Source organism: Pteropus alecto, unplaced genomic scaffold (assembly GCF_000325575.1).
Source record: "Pteropus alecto unplaced genomic scaffold, ASM32557v1 scaffold205, whole genome shotgun sequence".
NCBI classification, from domain to species: Eukaryota; Metazoa; Chordata; class Mammalia; order Chiroptera; family Pteropodidae; genus Pteropus; species Pteropus alecto.
The window spans coordinates 214,654-236,768 of NW_006436672.1; the positions used below are offsets into that span (position 1 = coordinate 214,654).

Below are 22,115 nucleotides of genomic sequence, written 5' to 3' on the forward strand. Positions count from 1 at the left end.
GCTGCGAGGAACACCTTTGTCGCTAAATCGCTGGCTATGTTCTGGATTTCATTGTTATTGGTATAAATACCTAAAGTGGATTTGTGTAATTAAGAGGGTATGTATTTCAGTATCTATTGCTGGAAGCCACACCTCTCCAAAACTTAGTGGCTTTTTCTGGGGTCGCTCACATAGCTACATTCCACTGGAAGGTCCACTGGGCCGGAAGGTTCTCGGTGGCCTGACTCGTAATTCTGGGAATTGGTGCTGGCACTCAGCTGAGGCCCTCAGTTCTCCACATGGCCTCTCAGCCTCTAGCAGGCTAGTCTGGGCTGCTGCCCGGCTTGGACCCCCAGTTCCCAGAGGGCAAGAGCGGAAGCTGCAAGGTCCCTTGAGTCCAGACTCCGGAACTCACGCGATGTTGCTTCTGCCACATCTTTTGGCCAGAGCAAGGCCCAGGGCCGGCCCAGATTCAAGAGAGGGGAGAAATAGACACTGTCTCTTGATGAGGGGCACAGCAAGGCCAAGGGGCATGGACACCGGCGGGTGGAAGTCACTGGGGCCATTACCGTAATGATCCATCTCAGTAGGTTCCGTCCCGAGCCCTTTTCCAATATGCTGCCAAATTGTCCTCGGAAAGGTGGCATCATTTACACTGCCACCTACCAGTGCCCTTTGGGAATATTTTTAAAACAAACTGTGCAGCCTCGTCTGGAAGAGCGCACACTATATGCGATAGCAGAGAAGCCTTCTGTCCCCTGAGTAGCCACAGTCATGTCCCTGGGTGGTGACCTGGGACCCGGCAGCAGAGCCAACAGTCACGCAGGCCAGTCGAGGATGGTCGTTCTCTTTGGACAGAGTGGAGGCTGAGCTCTATGCCTGTTTGGCAGAGTCGTCACTCCTGCCCAAGCCCCCTCACCTCTCCCTGGTCTCTCAAAAGCCTCTTAAACGTGCTCCTTTCTGCTCTGCCAGACTCCACTCCTTCTGCCATGTGATCTAGAACGACTTTATCAAAATGCAAATTTCATCAGGGTAGGCCCAAGTTTAAAACTCTTCAATAATCTTGGCTGCTTTCCAGAAAGAGCTGAAGATCCGTCACGTGGCCTACAGGTGCTGACCAGATACAAAGCACCCACAGCTCCAGCCACTGTGCTTGCTCTGCCAACTCTGGCCACGTGGCCTTATTCCATGTCTCCTAAAGGTGGCAGGCTCTCTCGTACCTCCTGTCTGGGCTGAATCTATTCTGGAGTGCTCAGCTCCTCCTCTTCTTATTTTTAACAGCTTCATTGAGATATGATTCATATACATTTCACCCGTTAAAGTGTTCAGTGCAGTGGCTTGTAGGACATTCCCAGGGTCTGCTGGTCTTTTTTCAGTTCGAAGCACATTCCATTAGATGGCTAGACCGCATTTTGTTTATTCATTCATCAGTTGATGGACGTTCAGGTTGTTTTCACCTTTAGACTACTGTGAATAATGCCGCTATGAACGTGCACGTCCAAGTTGCTGTGTGGACACGTCTTCACTTCTCTTGGGCACGTACCTGCTGAAATGGCTGGATCAGACGGTTCCTCTGTGTTTCATTGTTCAAGGAATTTCCAGACTTTTCCCAAGGGCTGCGCCATGTCGCGTTCCCACCAGCGGTGTGTGAGAGGTTTCTCTACCCAAACCCATTTCGATTCCACTCCTACCTCAGCTCTCAGACTAAGTGTCACTTCCTTGGGGAGCCCCTCCCTGGGCCTCGACTGGCTTCTATGCTTTATGCTGCCAAAGAACTGGGCTCCCTCTGGCATTTGCTGTACAATTATTCCATCCACACTGTCTTTCTCCGCGTGGTAGGCTCCATGACAGTGAGGCCTGTCTCGTTCACCTTTAAAACCCTAACCCAAGGCTGTCCTACAGCAGCAGCCCACTCGAAGTCTGTGGAATAAATGAATGAGTCAGAGAAGGAAAGCGGAGTCCCAAAGAGACGATGGGAGCCTTCTGTCCTATATCCACCCTGTCCCATACGGTAGCCACTAGCCACGTGTGGCCACTGCGTACTGAAATATGGTCAATGCCACTGAGAAATTAAGTTGTTCATCTTATTTCATTTTAATTTATTTGGATTTCAATAACCATCGGTGCAGGTAGAAGGAGCAGAGTGATATCAGGACCCCTGCTACAGAACTGAGTGTTCTCCCCTGGCGTTAGAATCTTCCTTTCCCCCTGCAGTCCTGGCAGATGTGTGGGGCGGCTGCAGGCTGAGCCGCAGGCATGGCCGGCCGCTGCTGCTTCACTGCTTCTGGCTTTGTGGAGAGGCTGAGAGGACAGGTATGCTGGAGGGTCTCCAAAATTAGAAGGGTCAGCCCTCGTTCCATGGTGAGTTCCTTGCACTTATGGCTATTTACATTCAAATGCATTAAAATGAACCAAAATTAAAAACTCAATTTCTCAATCACACTAGCCACATTTCAAGTGCTCAGTGGCCACACATAGCTGGTGGCTACTGTATGGGACAGGGTGGATATAGGACACGTCCACCATTGCAGTTCTTTTGGACAGCACTGTCCCTGAGGCTTCCCTCACGGAGGTTTCTCCCCTCTCCGTCTCCTCCAGGAGAATCTGCCCTCCCTGTTCCCAGCTCTCAAAGCCTTAGGGCCTGTGAGTCAGGCTCTACTGCCTTCTATACCAGTCCCCTGTGTGCAAATGGGATGTAAGACTTTCCCCACCCAGTCCCTGGGGAGTCCGCCCCCGTGCCCAGCTCTTCCCCTTCTCATCCTAGACTTATAAGGCCAAAAACTTCCTCTCTCCTCTCTGGTCCTATAGACACACCAGTTGCCCGGATGCAAAACCCTCTAAAGAGGAGAGGTGAAAAAAAAGTACCTCTCACTCTTCCCAATTCATTCTCACTCTGATGAGCCCGTAGGAAAACAAGATAGTTCATTTTTCACCCTTCTCTCTCCTCCTTCTGGCTCATAGTTTTGACCATTTGCTTCTGTTCTTCTCCACTCATGGAGTTAGAGGACTCAATGATGTAGCTAGAAAGTCTACCAAGAGTACCCAGGTTGGCCTGCCCGTTTGGCACAGAGGGAAGCAGGCCCAGAGAAGGGAAGAATTCCCACGATTGCACGGCATCTATCCTGACCTTCAAGGACTAAGGGACGCCAAGCAGCAAGGGAGGAGCAAGAATAAATTGTATGAGGCGCCTACTATGCCTCAGGTGCTTTATAATCGCATGTCAGCTGATTTACTATGTATCATAGGTTTTATTGCCGATTTCAGTTTGGATTCGGAGGCTCAAGAGGTTAGGTGACTTGCCTAAGACCACACAGTAGGGAGCAGAGCTAGGACTCCAACCCTTGTCTGCCCCACTTCAGGACCCAAGAGTCGCTGTGCACAGCACGAGCTCTGGGCCATCTGGGTTGGAGGGAGAGGTGGGTGATGGGAGGGGCACACAGGGAGAAGTCATGTACGTGGCACAGAAGGTGTCATGCTGACCAGCCCTCATGGTTGCCGCTTTGGACATTGTTAACTGTAGGGTTTTAAATTCTAGCCGAAGACATTTTCACTTGTAAGAAGAGCTTGTCAGGATCTTAGCATTTTTGTCCTGTAACTTATGCTTCTCAACTTCAGAGATTTTTGTGACGTCGACACTGTGAGTGTTCGAATAACTCAGCCTCACCTGGAAGGTACAAAAGTTCTCTCTCAAACGTGAGCAAGGAGGCGGCAGGACCACCCCCTGCTGCAAGATGACCTTTTATGTCGCTCCTTTCTGCCACCGAAATGCTGGTTCGGGTTTTTCGCGGCAGAGCGCGCCCCCTAGCGGGAAGGGCTGGCCTCCCCGTGTTACAGTGGATGGTTCGCCCACAGGAGAGTGCCTCGTCGAGGTTCTATTTATTTCATATTCTAGGAAATTTGTTTTCAAAAATGAAATCAGCCAGTGTGGTGAGATAGTCAGAGGGTTTTTTGTTATTGTTGGATTTTTTTTTTTTGTCACTAAGGAAGACAATCGGATGTGTGGGTTCAGTGGGGAGCTCTGCTGTGGGATGGATGTTTTCAGATTGAGTCCTTTCTGGGTGCAATCGCAGACCTCCTGCTTCAGATTTCCAGGTGTCTCCCACACTGCGAATCAGCCCCTTGCAGCTGGGCCCCCGGGACCTGCCTTGGCGCCAGCTCCCACGTGATTCTGGTGAACATAGTCCCAGAGCCTAAGCTGGAGGTGAGCCTGCTCTCTGCGGTTTGAATTCCACCTGTGCGCCATTTGCCACCAATCCTCCGCCTGTGAGGACTCTGCCCCTCCCCCAAGGCCCATCTATGTGTTACCTCCTCAGTGAGACCACTGTCACCCCGTCCAAACTCCCCGTCGGAATCTAATGATTTCACATGTGACACCCCCTGCGCAGTGTGGCCCACTGCACCCCAGATGCTCAGTGCACAGTTCTGTTGAGTGTATAGTAGGTGTTCGATATATTTGAATTAAGCACCCTAAAACGTTTTCCCTCTTCTTAGTGGGTCTTAGAAGGAAACGGAAACACACGGATTCTGGAGGCAAAGCTTTGACCCAGCCCAGTCCCTCTGGCCCCTGCCTCATCCCTTCCTCCTACGCCCCCAGCTTTGGGCTTTTGGACCCTTGTAAGTTTAGTTCCGCTACCGCTCTGCATGTCTCTGCCTCTCTTGCAAACTCCGGGCGCATATTCCGAATACCTAAGCTAGGCCAGTCTTTCCACTTAGAAAGAGCACAACCGTTCATGTTTCAGCGGTGCTTCCCAAAGGCCTCATCTCTCTTGGACGTGTTCAAACTGGTTTTTCAGAAGTTTTTAGTCCTTATCTTCCCTGTCATCCCATGGGACTGGGGTAAATGTCACGAGGCTGCTCTTTTCCTAGAGCCAGTGACGTCAAGCCCTGCATGTCTGCACAGCGGCTGGTCCGTCAAGGGGCTGGTCTGTCCCACGCAGCAAGGCCTGCGGTACTCACTGCCCCGAGAGGGACAGGAAGCGACATCCACAGAGGGTAAGAGAAAATTCATTCTTTGAACTTTGCGCAATTTGTCAATTTGGAGGTGAGACAAATATATCAACGCTTTCTTCCCCAGATACCACGCTCCTCTATTACAGAGGCCGTCCCGGTTAACTCTTGAGAAAAGAAAAAAAAAAAAAAAGTCACCTTCCAAGGAAGCAAACCCTGCATAATCCCGTTTCGAGTGGGAAGGAAACCATGAACGCACCTAAAAGTGATTCCCAAAAGTCGCCTGCCAAACCTCTGAGTAGTGGGAGTCCCGGCAGATTGTATTTTCCTCTTCGTATTCGCTCATTCTCCTTTGACGAGCCTGCGTTATTTTATAGAAGTGACGTTTCATTTTTAAAAAGTGAAACCAGCATGCGTACTCAAAAACACACTGCAGCTCCCTGTGCAAACGTGGCCGGATCTCTTCGACATGACGCAGAATGAAAGAGCACAGGCATGAGAGTCCGAGCTGTCTGGCTTTGCTTATTAAATATTCAAACTAAATGGCCGAACTAGTGAAGGGCGAGGGCGATGGAAGTCAGGATAGCGCTTACCTTCAGGGGGTAGTGACTGGGGGGCACAAAGTGGGGTGTCTGCGGTGTGGTCTGTGCTGTTTCTGACCTGAGAGCTAGTTATTTGAGTATGTTCACCTTACGGTAAGTCATTGAGCTACATCATAGATTTTCTGTGTTGCTTTCGATTTTTAAAAATATTTCATTAAAATCGTATGATCTGGATTATTGAGTATTTTGACCCAAGGTGGATGCTTTGCTTGCCTCACTCCAGTCCCTGCCATTCGGATGGAATTACTGAGGCCGTATTTTCTAACAATCTACCCCAATGGGCCACATCTGCAAGCTCATCAAAACCCCTTATGTCAGGAATAACTCTAGAAAGCAGAAACTACTCTAGAGATTTCAAACAAAATAAATACAGAGAACCGATTACTCAGATGAAGGAAGAACCAAGAAGGACAATAGAGGAGAACGAGGCAGCCCTGGGGGCTGGAGGGACACACGGACAAAAAATCAGAAGCAGGCCCATCTGACAGGTGCAGGAAACACAGCAGGAAGCTATGGGGTAGAAGCTATGGTGGCAGAGTGATCTGGAGCCATGAAGGAGACACAGCCCCTGCTAGAAAATGCCCTTCGTGGCTGAGAGGGTGAAAAGTCCCTGCTTCTCCTGGTTTCCTGCCCTCTAAGTACTTGTCACCGCTCCCTATTGGCTGGACCAGGCCAGAAGCGAGCTGGTGAGCGAGATGGCACAGGGCTTGCAGGCGGGGGCGAGGATGCGTCTGATAACAGACCCAACGCCCGGCTCCTTTGCTTCAGTTCTCCCACTGGGCTGCCTTCCCCCGGTCTCTCTCTCTCCCCCAGGTCACTCTGCACAGGGCATCGGTCCTCTGCTGGGAAGAGTGATGCTCCATCAAATTCCCAATGACGCTGGATAGCACACTGTGGTGGACACACCTTAAGGTGACCCCTTAGTATACTCCTCTCCCCTTGGGTGTGGGTGGAACATGTGACTTACTTCTAGCCCAGAGACTATGGGTGATGGCATGTCACTCTCATGATTATCTTACAAGACTCTTTCTTAGCAGACTGGAGTGAGAGAGACTGGTGCCGGCCTTCGAAATAAACAGCCATGCTTTGAAATGTCTATCTAGAGAGCCATGTAGCAGGGAAGTGCAGGGGGCCTCTCGGACCTGGACAGCTTCTCCGAACAGCCAGGAAGCAGCCAGGTCCTCAGACAGCTGCAAGGAAGTGACCTGACGAAAACCTCGTGAGCTCGGACCTGGGTTCTCCCAGTCACGTTTTCAGATGAGAACTCAGCTTGGCTGCAGCTAGACTGTAGGCTTGTGAGACCCTGAACGGGGGACTCCTGACCCACAACTATTACGAAATAATAAATATGTGTTGCTTTCAGCCACTGAACTGTGGTACTTTGTCACACTGCAATGGAAAACAAATCTCCAAAGTAGAAAGAAAGACGCTTATCTTACTCTTCCCAAACTACAGGGTTCCATTTAAAAAGGGAGAATGGTAAGTAAAGTAAGTCACTCTGAACTTTATAACTGCTCCCTTCCCATCTATTGTTCTGGCTGAGCTCAAACTGCCAGGGACAATATCCAGGTGTGTTGTTCTGCGCAGCTGGCAGAGACATCATGAAAAAGGAGTGTGTGATGCTCCAAGTAGAGTGTTGTTATTGCTGGTGCTGCCATCGGAGAATCCCCAGGAGCATGAAAAGTTAGGGCAGGACTCAAGGTGCTTTGGGGTCGGTGACGGCAAATGGACTCACAGCTCTGGTGCTTCCCATGCTCAAAAGGCACAGATGTGGGTTGGACGGTCTGAATGTGTCCCCTCAGAATTCACACGTTGATCCTAACCCGGAAGGTGACGGGAATTAGATTGGGAGGGCGGCGCTCTCACAAATGGGATTAGCGCCCTTGTAAAAGAGGCCTCAGAAAGCCCCCTGGCCCATTCCACCATGTGCGGACACAGCAAGAAGACGGCCCTCACCAGACACCACCCTGAATCCGCCAGCATCTTGACCTTGGACTTCCAGACCCCAGAACTGTAAGAGAACTGTAAGTAATACATTTCTGTTGTTTATAAGCCACCCAGTGGCTTAGTCCTGAACGGACTAGAACAATGGGGAAAAGTTCTAATGAGATCATCGCTAACTAGGAAGGTCATCTGAATACTTGAGTAGTCCCCTTAATGCCATTTTATTTCTTTTTATATAGACCAGTAGAAGAAAAAATTTCATAGATTCTTCTGGAAATAGTCAAGATCCTGGGAAGATGAATGAAAAACTCACGTAGATCGGGTTGCCCACAGTTTGGATTTTCAAGACCTAAAAGATGAAACAAAACAAAATGGGACTTTTAGGATAAACACAACCGCCCTCGGGAAGAGGGACGAGGGAGGCTAGCAGTTATGTAGGGTGTTTGTTCTCTCCAGCTGCACATCAGAATCACCGAGGGATGGTCTTTAAAATAAAATCTTTTTCAATTTAAAAATATTTAAGTATAACTTAAATATAATAAAGTGCACACATCTTACAGATACCGCTTTATGAATTTTCACAAGTAAGCCCTCCGGCGTGACCCCCACCCCGGTCGTGTCAAAGAGCATTTCAGGGACGTCAGACTTCTCCTTCAGATCCCGTCCTGGTCAATATCCCAGCCTTTCTTACACCCGCCTCTACAAAGGTGCCCGCTATTCTGATTTCTAACACTTTGAAGAATAACTTGGGAAGCTTTAAAAAAAAAAAATACTGATACCTGGGCCCAACCACAAAAGATCTGGTTTGTCTGATTGGCACATAGGCCTGGGGACTTTGCAAAGGGCCTTCTGATGTGTGGCCAGGACTGAGAAGTACCCTCTGGTTGAAGGCCAAGTCCCATTCCCCACGGGGCAGCACGGGAGGCCCCAGACCGCCTAGGAGTTCCTCCTAGGGCCACAGACAAGCTCTCCGGCAATTTTTGGATTGCAGCCATCAGGAGCCAGGCCAGGTACCGAATCCGCCTGGATGCCGGCCTGGCCCACGGAGGCAGGTGGGTCGGGCTGTGGGTTTCGGTAGAAGTGACGGGTGGCGTCCAGGCAAGAGTGGAGGTGGTGGCAGCAAACACACTCCACCAAACCTTTCTCCCTTTGGAAAACACCCAGCATCCGGTGCGACCCACATCAGTCTGATTCGGGACAGCTCTTCCAGTATCCCCGGCTTTCCATTCCAGGAGGTTTCTCTTTAGCATTATTTGGGGCTGTGATAATCCTTAGGAAGCTGAGCAAGCTTCTCCCGCAGGTCACCGGAGAAATGAAGCCAGGCGTGCCCAAAAAGGGGTCCGGGAGAGAAAGCAAAACCGTACGGAAAGAGAGAAGACAAACACTCACGTGGCTTTTGCAGGATGCCTTGACCAACCGAAACTTCTGCATGATTTCGTTTGTCCTGAACTCCTGCCACCTGCCGCCCACCAGGGTCTGCGCTGTGATCTCGTACTTGACCAAGCGTTCCGCCCGCAGGCTGATGAGGCCGTGCTCGCGGAGTGAGGAGTCCACGTCGGTGTGCCTTATCCTCTGCAAGGCAGGCAAATCCACCTTAGATGGAACTGACACTGGAGTGACCCAGAGTGAGCGAAACCTGGTCCCTGGCACATCGACCCTCCCGTAAAACTATGCAGGGAGCATTTCCCCAGGGCTCGTGTCCTGAGCGCCACTGTTGCTGAGTCAGTTGGTATTTGATCCCTGACCATAGGCAAACCACTGGCCAGTGGACTAGGGTTTGGCCAACCCAGAGAAACGCCATTGTATCAAGCTTACTAAATTGGAAGGTCTTCGCTATCGCTTTGCCAGAATTTTAAAACTAACGTAGTATTCATAAGAGCATTTCGACTGGTGTCGTTACATAAAACATCTCTTCCGTCCAGTAAAATCCATTACGTAGGGAAATGTTTAGTCACTGAGGACCAAGGACTGACCCAAGGAAGAGACGTGGCTTGCTCAAGGGCACGTAATGGGGGCGTGGCAAAGTGGGGCCTAAGCTTCAAGTCTCTTCGCTTATGCATTTATTCATTGATCCATTCATGATATGAACATACTTCCCCTATGTTCCAGGTACTGCGATTAGTGATGATAATAAAAAATTAATAATGATTGCTCAAGGAGCTTGAAGTCTTGAGACTTAGATAGCAAACCTTCAGTGGAGCACAGTGGCCTGTTATCATAGTCGTCATTGTCAATGTCATTACTATGGAGAGCTTTACGTGTCAGGCCCTGTTTCGAGCCCTTCCCACAAATTAACTCATGAATACGCCTGAGAATCCAGTGAGGTTGGTCCTATTACCTTCCCCATCTTGAAGGTCAAGAAACTGGACACAGGGAGATTCGTGGGCTTGCCAAGATCGTACGGCTCACTGGGCAGTGTGACTTCAGGCTCTCCGCTCTTGAACACAGCCCCCTCCTGCCTCTTCTAAAAGTCCAGCAGGAGCACGGAGGCAGAGCCATTCACCCTCCTGACTTCTCTGATGTCCTGTCTGCCACCCTGCTTTGCCACTCTAAACGAGACCATTCCTTCTCCCCTGTGGGCACTAACGGTGGCCTCCACGAAGAATGGCCATCTGCAAAGCATCACCTATCGTGTAGAAACTGAAGATGAACTGAGCCCCACACGTGGAGTCAGGGTCTAGAATTAACCCTGACTTTGCCGAGAGAGGCCACGTGAACGAGAAGACACCGAGTTTTGAGGTTCTCATTTGATCAACGGGTTGACCACAGCAACCTCACAAAAATCAAGTGACATCACATCTATGAGCACGATTAGCACCAGCCTTACAACACGTTCCACATTAGTCGTTAACTAATGATGAACCAATCATTGTTAATTTAGTGTGAATTAGCTCTGAACCTAAAAGGCTGTTTCAGAGACACACCTCTCCTGTGCTTTGTCCTGCTTACCTGCATGTAAAAACTATAAGAGGTAGTGTCATTTTTGATTCCCTTTATCTCAAAGAAGAATCCATATATAGCAATCATTTTTGAATGAGTCGTATATTCCTAAATTGGGAAAGATAAACAACAAAGTGACAGGGGAAAAAAATCATTGGCATTCAAAAGCAGGACGACATGGCAAAATCAATTCTAGTTACAACAAAAGCGACTAATTTGGCAACTGATTTAAAACAATTTTAGACTCGGAAGCATAGGAAAAGCCAAATTGTAGTGACTTTACAAGTCCTACAGTTTAGCGTTCAGTGACAATCTTGGGGAAACAATGAGTTAGGCACAATCTTAGATGACCTGTCACCCGTAGACTTGGAAGGAGAGCATTTTGCTCCAGTGTGAAAGGCCTAAGAGACACTCCATGCTCATGGCGTTGCCAGTGTCCTGCCCCTGTGGTCTGCAGTCTGTCTCTGCAAGCAAGGGGGTAGACCCAGCCCATCCAGGCCTGACCCAGGCAGAATCTCTGATGATAGATTCAGGGTCCCAGGGCCCTGAAACATGAATTCTTTTTGAAATCACTACTGGGCTGGCTTTAAAGACATTGGAGGAAATCAGTGATTTCTCAGAGAATTGTGCCTATCACAGGGAAGGCAGGGGCAGCCTCCAGCCCAGACGCTCCCATGGTGACCAAACCACCAGACGCCGTGCGGCCGAGCTCCCCAGCCCACTGCTGCTTTGGTTCTGGTGCTCATCGGAACTGCCGCCCAGAGTAGGTTCAGCCTCGTAACCGCAAACCCAGGCTTGGAGTGGTTTCTGTCATCGGGTAGTGGGCATCTCTTGATGTTTGTGGGGAAAAGAACGACCCACTCACCCCAGTTTGCCCAGGCCTTTCCTGCTTTTAGAATGGGAAGTCCTGTGTCCCAGGGAAGTGCCTCCATCCCCGGAAAACCAGAACAGTGAGGAGAACGTGGAGGTGTGCATCAGCTTTCTGAGCGGCCAGTCCTAGGCCCTGTCTTGATCATTTCTTAGGGTGGAGAAGAGATGCCTGTGGCTACCTCTTCTGCCCTGGCCTTCCTGCCAGAAGTGACCCTATGAAGGTCCTTAGCCAAGTGCAGGTGGGGACTGCTCTTCCCCTTGCTCAGAACCCGTGATCAGTACCTGGTTGAACATCAGCCCGAATCTCATGGCCTGGGTGGCGAGGTCGTTCAAGTAGGTCATGTCACCCCCGTTCTCCAGCTGAAGAGAAACACACACAGCTTACTGGCAGCCTGACCCCCGGCATCACCCTCACATCGGCCCACTGATCCACACGACCCCACTGTGCTCGAGAGGCAGTCTGTCTGGGGACCCTACTCTCGGCCATCCGGCCAGTCTGCAGGGTTTATTGAAATCCTCCGTGGTGCCAGGTGCCATGCTCGTTGCTCTCAGAGGATGCTTTTCAGAGAAGAGAACTGCCTGGGGAAGCACACTGACCGGGAGGCAGAGAATGATCACAGCCTTGCAGTCAAGAGCTGGGGGCTCCACGTGCGGGCTGGGATTTCAGGGGGGTGACATTGGCAACGGGGGGCAAGAGGAAGGAAGTGGGCAGGGTCGGACGGACATGAAGAGGGCAGTGGGGACTTCCTGAGGTGTCCGGCTCCGGAGGTCATCCCCCCCTGCCCCGCTCTGTGCTGTGACAGCACAGATCTGAGTTCCGTGGCAGAGACGCCCGGTTCCACGGAGCCCTTATCGACGGCGGGGCCGCTGAGCTCCGTGCTTTGCCCATTACAAGAGGTATTTGTTGAGCTGAATTGAATTTTAACGGGTGACTCATAAATCGTCACAACTCAAACACTGCCCTACTTCATCACTAAAAATGCAAAACTGGAAACACATGAAAGTACAACAGTTTGCACCGACAATTCACAAAGGGAGAAACGCCACATGGAAAAATATTCCTAGTGACCAGTAATAAAAGGAAAGCATGATTAAAAATGAGATGCCGTTGTTCGCTTCTCAATGAACAAAAGTGATCTGAAGTGGAAAGGCCACGTTGCTGGACACGCACTAAATGAGGCACTCTCATTTATCACAGGGGAGAGTATTTGGTCCCAAACTTGTTAACATAAATCAAGAATAATTTGGGCCAGTATCTTCGACTCTTGAAAATATTCTATAAGAAAATAATTCCATGTAGAGTAAAATAAACCGTGATGTACAAATTTGTTCTCCATACAGTCATTCATAATAGCTAACAATCAGAAACACTCTTAATTTTCTGCAACGAAGGAAGGGCAAAGTAGCATTGGTCATAGACTATCCTGGTGGAAGAGTTTGCAGCCACTAAAAATGGTGTTAGGAAGCCCGTTTAATTAAGTGTATTTAAAAGAAAAGGGTGAAAGGCAATAAAATGCAATGAGATGTTAGCAGTGGTTGTCTGTGGGTGGTGAGTTTGAGGGTACGAGTTTCTTTCAATTTCTCTGCATGAAAAAAATGGTTTCAGTAATAAGCCTGTGACATTTGTGTCTGACGGGGACTCGGCTGGAAGGGCAGTGTGGCTGGTGCTCCCCGACCCCATCTAACTCTCCAGGTCAACAGGATAGATGCTCTAAGCACCTGCCTTTCCAAGGCTGGGCCCCCTTCCTCCTCCCCTTCCCAGGCTTGGCTCGCCCCACATGCCCTGGCGGAGAATCCAGATATCTCCACCTCAAAGGCCCAGAGGTTTCAAATGCAAAACACATCTCCGGAAAAAGCAAAGTCAGAAAGGCAATACGTTTTGCTAACTGTTTCCTTGCTGAGCTGGCCACTCACTGCGTGGTAATGGTTGGCTTTAACCCGGACCAGCCAGGATGCAGGGAAGAAGTTAATGTGCTTTAACTCCTCCAGATCCTTGCCTTGGAAGAAACACAAAGGGAACAGGTTTATGGATTTATTCCTAAGAGAATCGTGGAAATCTCACTCACAGAGAGGAAAAGGAGGAAGTCAGAGGCTGAGAACGGTAGGGCCCCTGGAACCAGACGGTGTGTGGGGCCCAAACGGGACATTACGAGCACCTCCCCAAAGCTTCCCTGCCCCCCACCCCCGCAATGCTGCCCTAGGAGGGCAGGTTGGGATCAGATAATCAGTGTCTTTGGAGTGTCTAGGAGCAACTTGAACAAAGCTGTCTGGGCTCCCTGGGTTTTAGAGCTGCTAGGTTTATCTGGATAACTGGAAATGGCTTTGAAAAAGTTCTCAAATGTCCTTTTAGATGCAAAGATCTCACTGGGCGGCCCGCTGGGCTGCCCGAAACACAGTCTCTAGTATTTCCCTCTTCTTTCTAAGTCACTCCCCGCCCCCCTCACCCCCGGGTCCAGAGGTCCAGAGTATGAGGTTGGGGGAGCTCAAGTCTGGAACACAATCCCAGACTTTTCTCCCGAACCAGCAGACGAGTGACCGAGAGGGGATGCTGCTCTGAGAAGCAGGGCACTTGATGAGACAGCAATAATGCAGCCTCTGGCAGCTGGGTGCTCCTTCAAAGCCGACAGGCCCCTCCCACCCATCGCACATCGCAGAAGCTCTGCTTATAGCCATGTGATGGACAAATAAACTGAGACAAGGCAGTGACTTTCCTAAAGTCGCACAGCTCGGAAGTGGACAATATCAGAGCTCAGCTGATTCCTTGGGAAACATCTGGTGGGGCGGGTCCCCGACAGCCAGCCTTCCCGTGGACACACTCACAGGGGTTGGGCTTACCTTTGGTGATGCCGTGCAGACGTAGGCAAAGGAAGAGTGACATCAAGCTGTGTCCGACATCTCGCTCCAGAAAGGAACACTTCTTGGGGAAGCTTAGCAGAGGCACAAAGGGGAATAAAAGGCCTTCAGGACACTCCTTTCTAGAAGGAGCTAGGGCTAGTGAAAGCCGCATCAGAAGGACCAGTGCTTTCACCGGCCAGGCGTAGACGGCGCCTGGTTCTCCCTGGATGGGGGAGGAGGACGGAAGAGGGAAGCGGCTGGATGACCTTTGTGAGGGACGACTCTGGGGATCACAATGAGACCACTGGTTCTGTTTCCCTTGCCGGCTACTGCCGAGCCCTGTACATAGCCGGCGCCCAACAAGTGCTTATTAAAAATCCCCGATGAACCTATGTTACTTTACAGAGGATTTCGAGACACGGTGTCTCACTTGAATCTCACGAACTTCCCTATGGCAAGTATCATCGGCTCCACTTTACGGATGAAAAAACAATGGCTCAGGTAGGACTTGAACCCGGGACTTCTGATGCCTCCTCTACGCATGCTGCCTTTTGAATAAGTGGCCAACTAAGGCACTTCGGGAGCCCGTTCTGAGTGGGTAAGTGGCTTCGGCGGCTGGTTTCACGACCGGGTCTGCGACAGTCGGTGATGATGCAGAGCCCCAGTGAGTTTCCACGTGGCCGAAGGTCAGGGCTGGGAAGAGACCAGATTCCCCTCGAGCAGACACGTACGCACAGACACACACCCCCGGCTCTGGGTGAGAAACAACTCGCTTCATAACATGGTCACTTTTCACATATGGGGACAACGGAGGATAATTTTTCCAAGTCCCTTCGGAAACTCAAAGTCATTCCCTCAAGGCAGATCCTGTGGGAGACCAGCCAAGGGCACTTTTAGATTATTTTTCCATGAATCAAGAGTGATGTCCACATCACACTCTGTGTTGGCAAGACTGGACACACCGCTGGCCCTGCCTATGTGTCCCGACTCTGCTGGGGGTGACTGTGGACCTGTCCCAGGGACCATATGTTTTCATAATATCTGGGAATTCCTGGGCTTCTCTGAGTCCTCTGCACGTCAGTGGTCCCCAGAGATAGGTTTAGGGGTGCTTAGGAGTTACGGGAGGGGAGAGGCGTGCAGAGGCAAATGAGTTGATTCAAATCAATGATTATTTATTAGAAGGACGGTCTCTGGTTTATTAGGTGCCTGTCTCTGGGAGTGGACAGATCCAGCGTCAGTAAAGGAAGGCCGATACTTTCAGGAGTACAGCGCTGTTGATTCTGGAACCGGCCCTCCGTCGGGCAGGGCAGGTGGGACAGGCTAGCGGGCTGCCCCTGAGAAGTGAGTTTGCAGAGCTGCAGGTTACACACAGTTTCAGCCCAGGAGAGAAAGGGTTTCTCCTCCATCTCTGCAGCTGGGTGGGGAGGCTGCTGGGTGAGCAGGAGGGAGCCCGTGAGAGGTACTCTGACTCGAAGGACCACTAGCCAGGACCTCACCAGATGGAACTCCTCTCCGGAGGAGTCAGGAAGAGCTTTGAGATGAGCGATTGGCCTTTATGAGCCCTCTGGGCCACAACGAAGTGGCACTGATGGTGTCTGACTTGGAGAACTCACGGGTCAGCTCGTCCGTCGCCCGGCCATGCATGCCTCAGGTCCCTGAGCTTGGGCCCTGGAGTTAGACAGACCAAGCTCCAGTCCCGGCCCCACCGGCCATCAGTTATGGGACTGAGTCTCCATCAACTTCAGTCTCCTCTGTCAAGTGGGGACAATAGCCACAGGTGCCTGCCCGAGTATTTGAGAGGAGTCAAGGTGACGATGCTCATGAGGAGCCTGGCACAGCTGCTGGGACCCAGTGACTCCTCGGTACCCCATGATTACCACCATTGCCCTCTCGTGCCAGGAAAAGTGATCTGGGCTCAAGCTGGTCGAGGTCATGGAAGTGCTGTTGGTGGCATTCATTACCACGCCACTCTCTAAACCACCTGGGCCAAGGGCCACCTCAAAGGAAGAAAATGGTGGCCTCCGCTGCTGATTTTCTAACATTTCAAAGCATCTGAGGGGTGTGGTCCACCCTTTTGAACCAGTCCGTGTAACCCCGGCCCTAGAGCCCAGGAAGATCATCTGTGATGGAGCCAGTCTCCACCCAGGTCTCCCAAGTCCAGCCCTGTGTGCTTGCCATCATACCTGGCTCCTCTCAACTGTCTGGGCGCACAGACATCTGCTCCACCCACGACGAGTACATTCACCCAAAGTCACCTAAAGTGGGAGGAGGCTGGCTGCTAAGTTGGGGGACCTCTCTGCGTGGCTTTGCCAGCAGAAACAAAGGCTGGCACAGCTTCCCCTGGCACTGAGCTTTGTCTGTAAAAATCTCCTTTGGATTTAGCACTTTTTGGGGACAAACTTCAGGCCATGGTCTCTGCCTCCTAAAGTTCACTGAGAAACCTTGAGGCGTGACCCCTTAAGGGAGGATTGTTCACAGGTCATTGATACTAAAAGACACATCTGGGTTGGCCCTGGGTCCTGCTCTCAGGCCCTAGGGACAAATTCCTCCTGAACGGACAGAGGCCCTGAAAAGGCAGTGCCCAGGGCAAGACTCCTCCCACCGCACAGCACAGACTGTAAGCCGAGAGATGCTCCAAGCCACAACCTTCCTGCTTCCTCCACTGTTTACCCTTTCTGCACAGTCTCAGACTCGGGTCTTCATCAGCCCCAGCCCTGCAAGCATTAGCCTTAAAATACAGAAGCTCCTCGACTTACGATGAGGTCATGTCCTGATAAACCTATCGTAAGTTGAAAATATTAAGTGGAAAATGCATTTAATCCACCTAACCCGCAGTTAGCTTAGCAGAGACCACAGTAAACGGGCTCAGAACACTCACGTCAGCTACAGCTGGATGAAATCATCTCTCTGCCCTCACCCAGCCCAACAGGAGCATCGCACCGCGCATCACTAGCCAGGGAGAGGATCAAAATTCAAAGTTCAAAGTAAGGTTCCTACTGAATGCGTATCACCGTCACACTGTTGTAAAGTTGAAAAATCGTAAGTCAAAACCATCAAAAGTTGGAGACCACATGTATACACCTGGGAATTCTGACACCTGCTACGACCTAGATACTAAACTTGAGGGCTTTCTGCTAAGTGAAATAAGCCAGGCACAAAGGGACAAATACTGTGTGATTCCACTTGCCTGAAGTCCCTAGAGCAGTCAGAGTCATAGAGACAGAAGGTGGAGTGGAGGTTCCCAGGGGCTGGGGGCGGGCCGTGGGGAGTTGTCGTTTAAGGGGTATAGTGTTTGGTGGTGAGGGTCACCAGCAATGCGGATGTAGTTAATGCCATTGAACTGTACACGTAAAAATGGTCGAAATGGTCACTTTTATGTTATGGATCTTTTACCATGATAAAAAAGAATTAGGGTGAAAAATTACTTAGGGTTAAACAATTTATGTGAAAATATCTGAACTATTACATTTTAAGGTGAAGTTTAAAAAAAATACACATTTGGGGACAGTGACTCATGATAAGGAAGGAATATGGGTTTTTTTCAAACATAGCTCAGTGTAGAAGACTCGGGCATCTTCTTAAACCCAAGAACCAGGAATGGTCACCGTGTTCAAGAGCTGTGCTGGACTTTTGTCTGAGTCAGAGCATACTGATACACTGGTCCTGATAAGCAGGAGTTGTTAATCATCGTGCCGAAAGGTTAGGTTCTCGCCCAAAGTCTTACAGCCGATAAATGGCAGAGTTGGACTCAGCCTCAGGGCTGTCAGCTTCTAACATACACACACATGCGCACGCTCAGACCAGGCTATTCGTGCTGATTTTCCCATGCTCGTGGGGTCCTGTCTGAGGCTGTCAGCTTCTAACATACACACACACATGCGCACGCACAGACCAGGCTATTCCGTGCTGATTTTCCCATGCTCGTGGGGTCCTGTCTGCTTCTCCAGGCTTATGCGTCAGGCCAAATCCTATCAGACATTCTGGAGACCCAGTTCCACGTCATCCTGACTATGAAATTGAAGACGGGCCCGCCTTCGCCCAAAGGCAGAGCTGGGTCTAGAAATCCTGTCTAAGGATAACTGCCCCGCCCTCTGAAGCGTCTCCCGCATCCAGACACTTTAACTCCTGTGTTCCATCCATGTCCCCACTTCCCGTGGAAGCCGACATTCTGGGGCTGCCCAGTATGGGTAGAAAGCCAAGAAGCCGCGTGAGGAAAGTGCCAAGTGCATAAAGAATAGGAATTGATGATATTTAGGAACCTCGCAAAGAAGGGAGAATCAGATTCTAGGGAGCCAGACTAAAGGGGGTTGGGGCAGTGCTGGTCCGAGCAGCCAGAGAAGAAATGAGACAGTAAGAAACACAACAGTCAAGCAACAAGAAACCCCAACTGTCCTCAAATACATCAGCCTCCCCGCATAGGGCTGGGGCAGTGATCTGGAGAGAGAACGATTTAATGGTCCTTATGCCCATGACTCATGGGGGATTTCAAAATGAATGTTCTGGTAAAGAGATCAGCGTTGTCATGCCAAGGTGCCTAGTTTCATGATGACTCTGTGGCCGCATCTGCAAATGCCATCCATTAATCACATGGCCTCTGCCCATCCTGGCACATGGCATCATAGTGTTTCCCTTGAGACGTTGGCGGGTTCCGGCACCAAGGGTGGCTCCCCTCGCGCAGTATATGGGGGAAGGTGGCGCCGGGTTTGTCAGGCTGGTGCACACTGCACAGCCCGCGCATGTCCTTGTTCTTTCCGCAGAGAGAGGCTCAGAAGAGGAAACCATTTGCTGTGTCGGCGAGATGCTGGAAGGCTTCCTGGAGGAGTCCTTGGCCAGCTCCATAAAGGCTGGGTCAGACCTGGACAGGGCACGGGAAGGGGGAGACTCCTGCAGGGGTCGGTGAAATCTAGAAGTCGGCATCGCATGGAAATTGGCTCCACTACTTTCAAGAACCGCCTTCCAGTGTGGCTGTGAGCCCATCGCTAGGACCCGCCTTTGCGGTGTCTGAGAGGGACCCATTTAACGACGGATAAATCAACTGGGGACCAGAACTGAAGGTCTGTTAATGACTTGCTCTCACCTCTGAGATCGCTGGGAGAGGCAGTGACTGAGACGGGGCATCTCGTGAGGGGGCCGGTCAAGCTCTGCTCCTTGGTCAGGGTGCTGCTTAAACAGGCGGGTGCACTTGTGGAAATTCACTGCTGTTTACGTAAGGTTGGTGTGCTTTTCCGTATATACTTTATACTTTGATTAAAAATACTCTTAAAAAAGTGAAAATTTGCCTGCCTCTGGCTCTTCTCCAGCTGATGAGTTTTTATGGTGTTCCTGGACTTCTCAGACTGCTAAGTGGAATGAAGTGATGACATTTCCTCCACGGACCAAGGCAACAGCTTTGCTTTTTTTTTTTTTTCTCCTACAAGGAAATCTTAAATTTAATTCTAGACAGCTTGTTTGTTTTTCCAAAATAACCACTGCCAAGAAAACAGGCTGTGGGTGCCGAGGGGCGTGTGTATGTGTGTACGTGTGTGTTTACTTCCTGTGTTGATGTACTTGGACAGCAAGGAAAATAAGCTCGAAGATGCTCCTGAACACCTGGCCAGGTAGAGAAACTGCCCCTTCGACTTTCCCTGGCACGCGGTACATGTTCAAAAAACAGTCATTGAATGAATGATCGGAAAAAAAGAAATCGATGAATAGAAGAGAATGGGAGAGTAGAAAAGCTTGGACTTATTCGCAGGAGGAGTCAACTATTCAAACTCTTAGTCTGTCTTCTGGATGCTGCTCAGACAGCTGGAAAAAGGGGCATTTGATTGGTTTTACTCACTTACTGCTCTAAACCGTTTTCAGATGCTGGGCCAGCTGGGGCCACACGCCTCATTCCTTGTGGGTCACAGGGCTGGTTATCTCACATTTGTGTGGCTTGTCCCTCTGCCTCCACATTATGGAAATACAGTCCCATTTTGGAAGTTCCCGTATTGTTATGGCCTGAAAATGTCCACTCTGGCTGCTGCTCCCCGACCCTGGACGGAGCTCGAAAACCACCCTGTCATTTAAATTATTTCATCGATAGAGGCAACTTTACAAATTGGGCCAAACAGTCAGCTTCTCGGTTCTCATTCCCAAGCCTGTGTACCCTGTCTCCCAGGGGGTCCGCTCCTCTGCCCCAGCTTGAAATGCTCCTAGCATGTCCCTGTCAGTGGCCACAGATTAGCCATCCTCTTTGGCTTCACTGAACTGTGTAGATCACCTTTTCCGGTGACCCAATTCTGCCCCAGGCTGATCGTGACTTCCTGAGGGCTCCGTTCTCTACTCCTGGGAGCTCAGGTGTCTTTTTGCAGCCCTGGCTTCGGGCCACCAGCCCCCCGGGCCAACAACTTCAAAGCCCTGCACTGCGGCTGATCAGCCCTGGGAATCCTCAGGAAGAAATGGCAAACAGGGAACAGGGCGGTGCCGCCAGTGTCTGCTGCTGCATCCGGGTGGATGTCAATAACCTGCCTATCGAGACGTTATTTCTCACCAAGCCTAGAGACAGAAAGCCGTAGAACGCTTCCCAGTCTAGTGCACCAAACAGGCACCACCTGTCAACAAAAACGGAAATCCGTCTGTGGTCCCTATTACTTCAAGTTGCTGCAGACATACTGTTTTCCGAATCTCGCACCAGCCCACTCAGATCCACTTCTCTGAGGGTAATCAACCCACATGAAAATGTCTGATGGAATCTCGTTACTTCATATGCTATTATTATGTGTCCAGCACGGAGCCAGGCGAACTTCCTGTAAGCTGCTCGTGATGTCCCTGGGGAGGCAGGACACGGACCCGCACCAAGCGGTCCAGAAGGAACTGGGTAGAGAGGCTGAGAAGAGCAGGCAGAGCACCTGGGTGGTGGAAGCAGGAGCATTAGGCTAAGGAGCCTGGGGACTCAGGGACACCATTTGGGAGGTGGAGGCCATTGACGAGGGCGCCCCTTCTCGGTACCATCGGTCTGGAGCAGAGGAGTGAGCTGGGATGGGGGGAGGACCAGCCACGATCCTACAAACAAGCCACGCTGCCCTCAAAGTTGGGAGAAGATGGGGCCGCTGCAGCGCAAGGGCGTCTGAGGTCCAGACTGTCCCATTTTTCCTCCTGAAGGACACAAAACCTGCTGAAGGGAGGGGAGGTAGATGGAGCGAGGGAGGGAGCCAGGGTAGGCGCGCAGGCGGCCTGTCACTCCTGCCGTGTGGTCACCGAACCTGGGGCCCAGGTAGGAGACATTGTCAGCATGCCTAGGTGGGGACAGTGAGATGACCTGGAAACATGCAGATGGTTTCCGAGGCGGGAAACTGGGCAGGGCCGGGGGCTTGCGGAGAGGCCACGTGGAGGGGCGAGGCTGGCGGTCGAAATAGAATTCGCATGGAGGAGGGGCCTGGTGAGAACCGCTCGCCTGTGAGGGGGGCCTTCGAAACCCCAGCCCAGGAAGGCCGAGGAAACCCCACCTTCAGTGGAGGGGGCCAAACACTTCCAAACAAGGGGCCAAGCCCTCTTGTTCCTGCTTGTGCCTCTCACCTTAAAAACACGGTCCCACGAATCGCCCGCATTCTAGCTCATTTCCCATCTCCTGGTCCCGTACATTTTCAGTCTGAGCGCTAACCTGCAGCCCAACAGCGCTTTTCCTGCTGTGTATGTATGACTCGTAGGAAAAAGTGTCTCCAGGGTTATTGAAAGTGTAGGGGGGAATTAAAACACTTGAGTTCGAAGCAAATTATATAGAAACGAAGCAAAGTGCATATGATTCTGGCACTGAATAATATCACCTTCCTCAAATAATGAGACAGGAAAAAAATGGTCTCTTTGGCTAACATGGCACACAGATGTTCCAGAAAAAGATCGAGTGCTTCAGAACGATGCAAGCAGAACTCGGCTTATGCGGGTCCACGTGCCGTTGAACACGTGGATGATGCGTTTATCTGCTAAACGCACATGTGAGAAGAAACGGAGCCTCCTGCTTCCTTGAACATCCTTATT

At 50.8% G+C, this 22,115-nt stretch overlaps 1 protein-coding gene across 1 annotated transcript in view; it reads right to left on the reverse strand.

Moving 5' to 3' along the window:
• Nucleotides 1–7,752: 7,752 nt before the first annotated feature.
• Nucleotides 7,753–22,115, reverse strand: part of BTBD16 (BTB domain containing 16) — a 35,983-nt gene continuing 21,620 nt past the window's right edge. Inside the window, exons 10-15 of the mRNA XM_015590629.1 lie at nucleotides 14,118–14,209; nucleotides 13,197–13,279; nucleotides 11,565–11,642; nucleotides 10,422–10,520; nucleotides 8,862–9,044; nucleotides 7,753–7,821 (exon numbers count right to left, since the gene is read on the reverse strand). Of these exons, the coding sequence (XP_015446115.1) occupies nucleotides 7,753–7,821; nucleotides 8,862–9,044; nucleotides 10,422–10,520; nucleotides 11,565–11,642; nucleotides 13,197–13,279; nucleotides 14,118–14,209 (604 nt within the window). The remainder of the gene's footprint in view (nucleotides 7,822–8,861; nucleotides 9,045–10,421; nucleotides 10,521–11,564; nucleotides 11,643–13,196; nucleotides 13,280–14,117; nucleotides 14,210–22,115) is intronic.